Genomic DNA, 12,306 nt, shown 5'->3' with positions numbered 1-12,306 from the left:
GCACTGAGTAAATGCCTAGAAGAAATCAATGCCTGGATGTGCCAAAATTTTCTCCAATTGAATAAAAACAAAACTGAAGTAATAATATTTGGACCAATAGAAGAGAGATCAAAAGTTAGCACACAGCTTCAGTCACTTCAGCTAGGAACCACTGATCAGGTCCGAAACCTGGGTGTAGTGATGGACTCAGACCTGAACCTCCAAAAGCATCTAAAGACAATTACAAGGTCGGCTTTCTATCACCTGAGGAACATTTCCAGGATTAAAGGACTAATGACTCAGAAGGATTTGGAAAAACTAATCCATGCGTTTATATTTAGTAGAATTGATTACTGCAATGGTGTTTTCACAGGTCTGCCTAAAAAGTGCCCGCGTCCTCACTAAGACTAAGAAAGTAGAGCACATCACCCCATTTCTAAAGTCCTTACACTGGCTCCCTGTATCTCAGAGAATGGACTTTAAAATACTTCTGTTAGTCTATAAATCTCTGAATGGCTTAGCACCTAAATACATCACAGACTTGTTATCAGTGTATCAACCCTCCAGACCACTAAGGTCATCTGGCTCCAGCCTACTCTGCATACCTAGAACACGAACCAAACACGGAGAAGCAACATTTAGTTCCTATGCTCCACTTATCTGGAACAAACTTCCAGAAAATTGTAAAAGTGCGGAAAGCCTGAGTTCCTTTAAATCGAGATTAAAAACACATTTGTTTAAAATTGCCTATGAATGTCCCAGTTAAACTGTTTTACTGTTTTTAATGTTCTTTTTTTGTTTCTACATTCTATCCCTACTTGCTTTTATTCCTATATTTTGTTTGTATATATTTTGATGAATATCATTGATTGTTTAGTTTTGATTATATCAATATATCTATCATATAGACCACCCTAGTTTGACTTTCTCTGATTAATGCCTTGCAAAACACCCAACATTTGCAACTTTGAACTACCTGTGGCACTTTGTCCTTGTTAAAGATGAGAGTGATGTAAGCACAACTGTTGTCCAGGTAGCCGCTATGGGGCTCACACTGGGTATGCACTGGGGTTGGGGGGTCTGGAGTTGAGCACACACCCCACTGATGACATGGTGGAGAGAGGCATGTGAGGAATGGATGCTCAACACACTCGAGGCCTCCAGGGCAGGAGTGGCTGGTGTCTGAAGACGAAAGAGCTTTCGGGAGGATGCATGGGCGACGACCACACCTCACCTGGAAGTGTACAATTAGGCTTATTTAATAGATGTCACAAACATTAAAAGTAGATTAACTAATTCTCACAGCATGTAGGAAAACTGTGGTTCATCATTTAAACCTTAGAACAGTGAACGTCGCCGTTGACACACTGGCAGGTGTTACACTCCTCCTCCCAGCGGCTGCCATGAGGATACTGCAGGCCGGCGTGACGACATGACTTTCCAAGTCCGATGACTGAAATGATGAATGGCAGCTTTATTAATAGGCAATTCATTATCATACATGATTTTTAAAGCTGAACCTCATCAATAATCAATATATAATATGATTTCACAAATCATGTTATATAATCATCATTTCTTTACGCAGTCACACAATGAAATCATTTACAGTATTTTACTGGTACGGGTAGTTAAAATAGAATGGAATTCATTGCCATTGTTTCACACAATGAAAACTAGTTCAACAGCTCTTTCATAGTGTCAATATCAAAGTGGTGACAATACTCTAAATAATGCACAAAATAAAAGTTAGCAGCAATCAGATTATCTACCTCATTTTGTCCATAAAATGTCTATATGTGATACGGATGTTTAATTTGACCTCTCTGGAATAAAACTCTTTATGGCTACGTTCACACTGCAGTAAAAAGTAACCCAAATCTGATCTTTTTGTCCATATGCGTCTTTTTCTTGGGAGTGTAAACAGCCCAATTCTGATCTTTTTAACCACCAAAAAAAATACAATTTGTGCCACTTCCATATGTGATACTAATTCAGATATGTATTAGATATTTTTCAAAGCGTCCACTGTCCGAATGGTCATGTCACATTTTATCTAATTTTCACATCACTGTCCTTGCTCCAACCACACAACCACACACAGTAGTAAAAGTAGCAGTTAGCCCTCCATAAAATACCATTATTATTAGCTGTGCTGCTTTCTTCATACCATATCTTGCTATGATGTGGTCTTAATATTATCCATTCACAAGGAGAAACACTGGCCAGCAGCCGCGTTTTTCTAGTTTTCTATAACGAAACTTTATTGAACACTTTTAGAAACAATTACATTCGCCATTACTTCTGTGAACAGCACTGCTGTGTGACGTCTTCTTCTGCACAAGGGTCGCTTTGCGGTCTTGACCCATTTAGGCAAAAGTGTCGCGACGGCTGCATTTATGGTAATAGTAGTATGAACGGCCACCTAAAAAAAAATCTGATTTCAGTAAAAATTCAGAAGAGCGCATCAAGACCTGCAGTGTAAACATAGCCTTAGAATCCGTTGGATTTGGGTTTTAAAGTCCTGAACCCTTTTTCTACATGTGGAGAAAAAAATTTATGAGCCTGGGGTGCTGGTGTAAATGTCGGTCAAAGAGTGCAGTTGTGATTTAATAATGTACCCCGCTGTCCTCACCCTCCATTGCAGGTTCTTCCTGTTCACCTGAGATCAGCTTGATAATCACACAGTGCAGCAATATACCAGGGGGCCCTCTATCACTGACCTGTAGAAGTTTGTGACCAGTGGTGAGGAAACACGCTTTAACTTCCAGAAGAAGTAAAGTCTCCAGGTATTACATTTCTCCAGGTGAGATTAATAGAAAGATAAGCAGAGATGTGGAGACCTCCTTGCTGTGTGTCTAGAGGGGAGTATGTGTGGTGCCCTCATATTTCCTTAACTACGTAATTACCTCTTTCATCTTTGAGATGTTGAGGTTCAGGTCATTTTTCCAGCACCATAGTGCCAATTGCTGGACCCCCTTTCTATAGGTCAAGTTATTATTATTATTATCATCATCAGAAATTAGACCTAAAACAGTTGTGTCATCAGCAAACCTATGATATGGTGCTTATATAATATGGCTGTTTAAGTGAATGGGGGAGCAGTCATGAGTGAATATTTAATAGTGACTGGGGCCTTGGATGCACCCCTGAAGCCCCCAAGCATCCTTATGTAGGTGTTGTCCATCTCCAAGTGGGTCAGGGTTATGTGGAAAGATGTTATTAATGCATCCTCTGTTGACCTTATTGGTCTGTGTCAACATTGAGATAAGTTTTAATGTGTGGGAGGATGAGTCTTCCAAAACCTTTAGTGATTATTTGGTTGAGAGCGAATGGGTCAAAGCCATTCAGACAGTTAACTGTATTCTTATTCAGTACTGTAATTTTTGAAGTAGACGTCAGGCATGTTGGAACAACTGAGTGACCTAGGGTCAGGTTGAAAATGCTGGTGAATACAGCTATTAGCTCCTCCTCCTCTGTCTCTTCTGGTTGGATGTGGGTCACTGAGTCTGATGTGTGTCCTTCTAGGTTTGTGTTCTCAGTGACCGCCCCCCAGGCTGTGTGTTCAAAACAATCCTACAGGGCTGAGATGGCTCAGTCCAGACATTTACAGTTTTGATTGTTGTTTTTTCCTTGCAGCTGAGTTATTTTGTAGACAGGGATTAGGGGTAGACGGCAGTGATCAGAGTCACAGATGTGGCAGAGGGAAAGCCTTGTATGCATATGGATGTTACATTAAACCATGTCTAATGTATTCTTCGCTCCCTTTGCAAAAAATAAATATATATGGAATTTGAGCAAAAGAGACTCAAGGTCAGCATGAATAAAGTCCCCTTCAGCAACGATGACACTCTCTGGTTGAGCTGTTAAATGATGATGGCATGATGTAGCTGCTCCATACCTGGCATGTTAGATTGACGTGGCACTTAAACGGCTATTATAAACACAAAAGTGAATTCCCTGGGTGGAAAAAAGGTCTTCACTTAAGCATCAGATATTCAATCTGAGGTGAACTATGAATTACTTTTACTGTGGGGTTTGCACACCACAAAATATTCATAAAAGTACCAAGTCTGCTGCCTCTGCTCTTACCAGATTGAGTAGTCATCTTTGTTCTGAAGAAGGTGTGGCCTGCTAGGTTGATTTTCATGTCCAACATATTTTTGTCCAACCACATTTCCATTATACCCAGCAAACAGTAATCTAGACAGTTTGTAGTAGTTTGTAGTTTTAGCTGCAGATGGATGGTGCATTCAACACTATTTTCTTTTTGTATTTCCAGGGTTATGTGATCCCAATTTATGTGTCTTTGAGATGATCCTTTTGCGGCCATCAGTAATTTGGGACTGTAGCCAACTAATGGAGTCACAAACGGCGCAAAAGTGCATAAAACACTACAAGATAAACAAAGAAGCTGCCAAAACTAGAGCGCCGGCTTGGAGTGCTTACACCCACCACCATCTTGGTCAAAAACTTTGAAGATCCAATCCCATCCAATCTCAAAAACAGCTGAGAATTGGCTAGACGTTTGCAAATATCGTTTTTGTCATGATCCTTGAGTTTTTATTTTTACCTTATGGATTTAGTTACTGGATTCTGCTAGTTTCTTTTTGCATCCTTTTTAGTATTATTGTCTTTTACATTTCTTCCTGTGTGTTTCCTCCCTATTCTGCCCGTGGCAATCAACTGCACCCCCCCCCCCTAGATCTATTTGACCTACCTTGCTGGCACTGAGGTCCTGCTTGTCCAGGAGGACAGACACAACGGAAGGCGTTGATTTCGTCTATGCATGTAGAACCTTCAGCACAGGGAGACGACTGACACTCATTTATATCTAAAGAGAAAGTATGCAGAACATTCACAGAAATATGAAGTCAGGAAATCAAAGTTTTTTGAAAGACATAAACATCTTCAGTCTTATAAAGGATAAGAACCACACATCTCTTTGTTGTGGTAATAAAACAGGCAATGATAAAATAAAACTACATTTAATAGTTTCACACAAGGGATGCACAAAATTCTCCAACAGTTTTTCTTGAGTAACAGTATTTGTCCCACCACAGATGTGTTTTTTGCTTTACTATCACTCTTAAAATTAATTTAACAGACAAAAATACCTTGGGAAATTACAAAAACCTGTTTTCAAAAAAATTGTTAATTAAGGGAAACAAGCTATCCAAACAGATCTGGCCCAAAAAAACGATTGAAAAACTAAGCACAATCACACAGCCCTGGACCACATCATGGGAACCCTCTGCAGAGAGAGAACATAGGTTCTGCTAATAGGGCAGAGGATAAGAAGCCGCTGGGAAGGAACCAGCAGGTTAAAGAACAGCCTCCTTCGTGATATGATAGGCCGTGTCTATCTTACAGAGACAATATACAACATTTAATTGATCTCAACAAGGGAAAAACAAATGATACCCTGTCATAGCAAGGAATGCTAATTTCCACCTGTAGTCCCTGGGCAGGGTGATGGGTAAAGGTTTACATCAGGTTGTGAGGAAGCTCAGCATGTCCCCCCTTCTCTGTGCACAATCTCCCTCTCAACGGATAATCTGCCGTCTCCAGGGTTCTCTAGTGGTTTATGGAACAACTGTCCTAAAAACATTGGACTTCAAAAAGATAAAGTCAGGGACTACATCAGCAACTGTTTTATTCCATTCACTTTATTCATCTACCTCATTGTATTGTGTTACGTCTGCCCATTATATTGCCTATTTATAGCTTCTTTGTATTTTGGATGGTGTTTGTTGGATCATGGGTCCATGAGGATCAACAGTTCAACTTGTCTGTATTCCTTGCACATATATTCTGGACAAGGTTGAACCTTCCCAGGAGCGACTGGCCTACTAAATTACTTGAAGAGCACATTGAAGACTCATCCCTGGGGATCCAGAACATTTAAAGCTCTGCAGGCCTTACTGGTTTAGTTAAAGTCGGAGCTCAAGACTTAACAGTAAGAAAAAAAAACCAGAATGATCAAAAAAGGCATCCATGGGAGAGTTTCAGGGCCAGAACCACTGCCAATCCAAAAGAACATAAAGGCCCAACTCACATTAACCAAAAGCATTTTGATGAAAGCAGAATAAATATTTAAGGTGACTTTTCCTCACCACTGTACTTTCTGGTCCCAAACTTGGGCTGCAAAAAAACTGAAGCTTGGGTTCAATTTAATGTTTATTTGAAAGTCTTTAAAGAGATTATTTTTCTTTCAGCTTGATCCCAGTTTGGTCAGAAACTCTTTGAATGGATAACACTCTCCTCCTGCAAAAAGCTTCTTTGAAAAGAGACGTGAGAGTTTCGGACCACTACAATCTCTGACCTCGGCTCAGCACAGAGGGGAAAGGTTAACACCGTCTTCCTAAAAGGCTTTCAAATCTGTTGCCCAGGAACAATCGGCTCAGGCTCCCCTGCCAAGGCCTTTCACCCCTGACCCAGTTGCCAACCCCATAGCCCACCTGACCCCAGCCACAAGCCCCCTTCGGTTCCCATGGACTCACTGATGCGGCAATCTGGTCCGGCAAATCCTGGCGCACACTCGCAGCGGAACCAGTTCACACCGTCAACACAGACGCCACCATTGTAGCTGCAAGGGAGAAAAAAAGCAACATTGTTTCGAAACTTATGTTCATCTTTTAATATTTTCCCAAATAGGTTAAAGGTTTTTAAGCCTCTTCTAGAAGATATGATCGGGCTTTGAAACAGCTTCTACTGTAGAAAACAACACGAAAATCAAGAGCCAACTTTGTGGAATCATATACTTTCTCTGTTATTTATTTATAATATGAAACAAGGATGAAAAATTAACCCATTTCCTTAAGTCTTTTTATATGTTATGAACTCTGTTGTTACCAGTTATACCTTTTAGTTTGATGAGACCTTAAGTAGAAGCAGCTCAAGCTGATCCCAGATCAATGTCAAGACTTCATATGTAAATCCTGACAGACCACATAGTGGATGTCACACCCCCACCACTGAATAGCTCCAGCTCTTACAATTTGTTTCAGGTTCTGGGCTTTGAATATCATGGGAGGCGTGTCTTCACCTTGCCCTGTCAGTCTCCCCTTTCCAGGTTCTCTCTTCCTAAACGTTAACCACCACTAATCCACGTGACAGTCAAAGCGCCGGGGGGTGGAGGGGGGATATTTGTCCCAATGAGCTAAGATCTTATCTTTTCCAAAGAAAAAAAAAACTTGTTTACAACCAAGAAAATTCAGATCTTTCTTTTAACAAAAATTTCTAATTGCTCCCTATTATTTCCAAATGTTAGATTTCCCACGACAAACAAATGCTTAAAGTGCAAATTAATAAAATCAAGACCACTTTGTTTCAATATGTTCAGCATTCTTGATATCCGTGTCAGTCTGCTTCTTCACCTATTCAACGATATGTCCACATGACAATTGTTTCCTCAACGTTTCGGGGTAAAAAACTGGCCAACAGGAGAAGTCTGTCTTGAATTCGAGGTGAGTGTTTTAAACTTAATACTCTCGGTTTATCCTTTTCTAAGACACTTACTTTGTAGTGAGAAGGGACATATTTCTGGAGTTGCTTTGTTTTTGTTAAGGTTTGGTGCCTTGATTAGATTTGTAGACGTGTTGAGCCTTTTTCAAAAGAAAAACAATCTAAACTATGCGCGAAAACTAAACTATTCTCCAACCTGTCAAGATGAAGCTCATAAAAAAAGAGATAATAAACCTAACCCCAAAGTTTATGCCAAGTTATACTTCACCAAAGTGTAAGTCAAAGAGAAAGCTATCTGGAATCTCAAAGAAGATAAATATTACAAGTTCAACTGATGGATTCCAAGAGTAATTCCAACATAAACATGTAATATAATGCAATTCTTTCTTACCAAGGGTTTGGATTGCAGTCATCGATGTCTGCAAGAGAGAGGATGACAATAAGAGATTATACACTTTTCATCTATGGATCAGACTGGATTAGCTCTAATGCAGACCGTGACTATATCGAAACATAAACTGGACCATAGCTCATTCACCATTCAGTGTAATTACCCTGTTACCACCGTACATTCATTACGATGCAGAAGTCTTTGGTAACACCTACTCAACAAAACCTGCAACCATTTTACATGTCTGCAAAACGAGCCATCAGGATGTTGGAAAGAGCAAAGAGAATGACTGGCTATTTATAAAGTCATAAACACTGAACCTGAACACACTGATCACATTTTAAATGGCAGCAAATACAGTATGTTCAGGGCAAGAAACTATTTAACTCCAGGCAACATCTAAAACATTTCCAGTGACTGAGTTGGGGTTATTATACAAAAGGCTAACTGAAATAAAAAGGAAACCTACAACTAAAAGGAACTTTTGGAAGAGTTGGGTTTATATTTCATATGGGGTGTGTATAATGTGGTAGGGAGTTTTAGGCCTTTACTACCACTAGCTCCTTTTCAATAAGTGAAAAAAGAAGCACAGAAGCAATAATCCACTGGCTGAGAACCAAAAACAAAGCAGATAACCTGTTTCCCCTTACACTGTCATTCAGCTATGCAGCAATGATAATTAGTAATTTATATAATTAAATATTTTATTAGCCAATGTGCTTAATTGGTCAGGATATTAATAAATAGTGTTTATCTCTCTTATGACCAAACTTATATAAATGCAACAAGAATTTACTTTGACTGCAAATTTTTTTTGCTGTAGAATAGATGTAGAATGTGCAATTTGTTATTGCTTCTGTTCCTTTTTCCAAGACAATCAATTATTTAGCATTACTATGAGTTTTGAATTTGAAATGTTGAGATCAGGTGGGAGTGAGTTCCAGAGCCAGGGAGCAGAGCGACTGGTAACAAGACAGGTACGGAAGACGGTCAGACAAATGGAGGAAGAGTATCTGAGGGTGCGGGTGGGTGTAGCAATGTGACGGAGCTCAGAAAGATATAATATAGAGGGACGAGCTTGTGGACAGCTTTTGAAGGTAAAGAGGAGTATTTTGTAGTTGGTGTGATGTGTGATGTGGAGCCAATGGAGCTTCTGTAGAGTAGGTGTGATGTGATTGATTGAAGGGCTGCATATGATGATACAGGCCACTGAGTTTTGAACTACTTGTAACTTAGGAAGGGTTTATTGTGGAACTCCAAAAAGATGAGATTTACAACTTCCTAAACAGGAGGTGACCAGGCTGTGAACAAGAACAGCAGGGGTGTGAGGAGTGAGAGAAGAATTAATTGAAATAGGCAGACCGAGTGATATTACTGACATGGGAGGCGAAGGAGAGGGTGCTATGGGGGATGAGGCCCTTGACGGATTTTTTGTTTTTGTTTTTCATAATGTCAAACAAGGAAGTGTTGGAAGTGTTGCCTTAAAGTACATCCCCAGCCTCCATCCATCCATCCATTTTCCTACACGCTTATCCCTTGTGGGTTGCGAGGGGTGCTGGTGCCTATCTCCAGCTGTCAATGGGCGAGAGGTGGGGTACACCCTGGACAGGTTGCCAATCCATTGCACATCCCCAGCCTCCATTTATCTCAAATGTTAGTGTATGTAAACATCTGAAGCAAGTAATAAAAACGATTTGTAAGATATACATTTTCTTTCAATAGCATTTAATGAATTGAAATAACTTTGGTTATCCTAACCAAAGCTATGGGTTAGGATAACCAAAACAGGAGTCATTTAGTGTGTTTAAATGTGTGAAGATATATATATATATATATATATATATATATATATATATATATATATACACACACACACACACACACACACACACACACACACACACACACACACACACACACACACACACTTACTTTTTGCACAAGTGGGCCCCTCCCAGCCATCCTTGCAGATGCAGGTGAAAGGCTCTCCTATGACGCATGTTCCTCCGTTCCCACATGGATCCAAATCACAAGTGCTGTTCTTAGCTGAAACATAAACATTTTTTTTTTATTATCCACTGGTTTCATTTTGTCAAGCGACAGAACCTCACACTGCATCATTATTGACTTAGTTGTGTGAATGTGTCAATATTAGGAGGGTATAAAAAAGGCTGACCTGTGTTGCAGGTGTTTCCTACCCACCCTGATGGGCAGCTGCACTGGAACGAGTCTCCATGGTCGTAACAAGTTCCTCCATTCCTGCAAGTATTGGAATCACACTGGCTCTCACCTGGAGAGTGGAAGCATAACACAAACACTGTTAGTATTTGCCTTTCTAACACTTTTGATAAGAATCTACCCTGCCACCAATATTTTAAGACAAGAACAGTAAGAACTTGTCTGTAGACATTAAACAGTCCAGGCACCCATCCTCATTCCAAAAACCAAGTAAGTTGAAGTAATTTAAAAATATGACCTGACATGCAAGGAATGTGAAGGAAAAGATATTGCACCATTTTCTGCTTGTTGACTGACGCTAATGAGACAGATTTGTGAGTGGGTGGTGGGTTTTACAGGTCTAATCTCAGAAATAGCTGTTCAACATGTGCATAAATAAATGAAGGCATTGAGAACGGTTTGAACTCACGTAAGTGACAGTTTTTTCCTTTCCAGTTGTCTACACATTTGCAGTAGAAATCATTAAATATATCCTCACACTGGCCTCCATTTTGACAGGGGTTGCCACTGCACTCATTCACATCTGGAACGTGAGAGGAAATGAAAGGTCAGTTTGGGTTATGACGAATACGTGGAGACTTTAAACGGTATTTAGAAAAGATGCACAGATCAATTAAATATTTGTTGTATTTGTTTGTACGGATATATTTTTTGGTGAGTTTTCTCTTTTAATACTGTCAGACCATTTTTTTTGGTATGAAAGCATACCTCAACTGGTGGACATATTGTACAGACCATGAAATGAATTCAACCCACCGAGGGGACAATTCATACCCACAGCATAAAACAATATAGAATCATTTTCTGCTCATAGTGTACAGTAGGGAAATATGGTCATACCGTAGTTTTCCAATAGATAACGTCTACCAGCAAGAGTTCACTTAGATTTAATCTGTTTGTTCTTAGCTCATAATCTGTCATAATTTCTGAGACCTCACTTCACTACATCACAGTGTAAGCAACAAAATGATTTGTTTACAGTCACAAAATGGAGGTACAAGGAGAAACAATTATGAAATGGTGGTACAAGTTGGTGAAAGGTGAACTGTCCCACAGCCTTTTCTTCCTAATGCAACACAGTAATATTTTCTGCACGTTTTATATCCAAGTCAAAAAAAGAAAGGAAAAACAACAAAAGAAATGGTGCAAACCACAGACAGTGGCTTGAGTCACACCTACATAGCAAAAACAGATTTGACTTAGACCCCAGGTCTTATTTTTATTTTGTTTTTTTAATTAAACCTATATTTAAGAATAACAATCTCTTTTGCAAGAGAGGCCTGGAGACTCCAGGTCTGAGACCCAAACTTTACCAAACAAAAGTAAGCTGGTGTGTGAGCTACAGACTGCCGCTCCAACACTTGAGATGAAATGCAAGGTTTATTGTGAAAGAGAATAGTTGAAATATCAGTGAGAGCCTTTTGCAGACTGTGGCTGTTAAATGCCCATAACAATCTGTTCATGTTACTGTAGCTTCCTAATATTCACCACACTGATGTCTCTCCAAATGAATGGTTTCTGAACAAAATCAACATTCGGTCACCAGTAACCTGGCTACGTCAATACAGACACTTCTTGCTTATGAAAAAAAAGCACTTCTTGTTCTGTTCATTCAAAAAACAAAACCAGTATTCTCTGTAGTTTACTCACCACATTGACCTCACTCATTACGCCATAGATTGACTTTGAACGATGTTTGCTGTTTTGATTCTACAAAGGTTTGGATCACTTTCTATCATGCTGTTTTGTTAACACAAATCCAATTCAAACTATTTAAAGAAGCTCATAACAGGTTGCTGCACACTGAATTGAATGTTAGACGATACTTGTGTATATTCATGTGTCAAATTTGGCTTTAGGACAGTCATTACTGGTTTGCATTCCTGAGCAACATTAATGCTGTCCTACAGTCAGACTATACGAGAAAAGGTAGCGTGTATTGCAAAATGTAAATAGCATATGAGAGGCATAATGGATCAAAAGTACACAGCCACACATACTCACCAACATCACACAGGTCGCCCTCCCAGCCGCCTGGACAGACACACTCAAAGGAGTTGATCCTATCAATGCACGTGCCTCCATTTTTACATGGGTACGATGCACAGTCATTGATGTCTGCAGACAGAGTTGGTATGTTAGGGAAGGCAGTTGCTAAAAACAAGTGACATACAAAATAATTTCATTCTTAGTAAGAAAAAAAGAAAAGACTCCATTTTCGGGTTCAGTTG

The 12,306-nt window shown here is 39.6% G+C and overlaps 1 protein-coding gene across 2 annotated transcripts in view; it reads right to left on the bottom strand.

Moving 5' to 3' along the window:
- Positions 1-955: 955 nt before the first annotated feature.
- The window catches only part of LOC105935488 (protein jagged-2), a gene marked incomplete at both ends in the record, with an annotated part of 42,730 nt that continues 31,379 nt past the window's right edge, over positions 956-12,306 (bottom strand). For both annotated transcript variants that reach the window (XM_036134237.1, XM_036134238.1), the window contains 9 exon segments: positions 956-1,213; positions 1,317-1,432; positions 4,700-4,813; positions 6,483-6,568; positions 7,838-7,865; positions 9,770-9,883; positions 10,014-10,127; positions 10,485-10,598; positions 12,080-12,193. In XM_036134237.1, the coding sequence (XP_035990130.1) occupies positions 956-1,213; positions 1,317-1,432; positions 4,700-4,813; positions 6,483-6,568; positions 7,838-7,865; positions 9,770-9,883; positions 10,014-10,127; positions 10,485-10,598; positions 12,080-12,193 (1,058 nt within the window).

Source organism: Fundulus heteroclitus, unplaced genomic scaffold, assembly GCF_011125445.2.
Source record: "Fundulus heteroclitus isolate FHET01 unplaced genomic scaffold, MU-UCD_Fhet_4.1 scaffold_775, whole genome shotgun sequence".
NCBI lineage: Eukaryota > Metazoa > Chordata > Actinopteri > Cyprinodontiformes > Fundulidae > Fundulus > Fundulus heteroclitus.
Note: the sequence above shows the minus strand (reverse complement) of the source record. Positions and strands in the feature narration are given on the sequence as shown.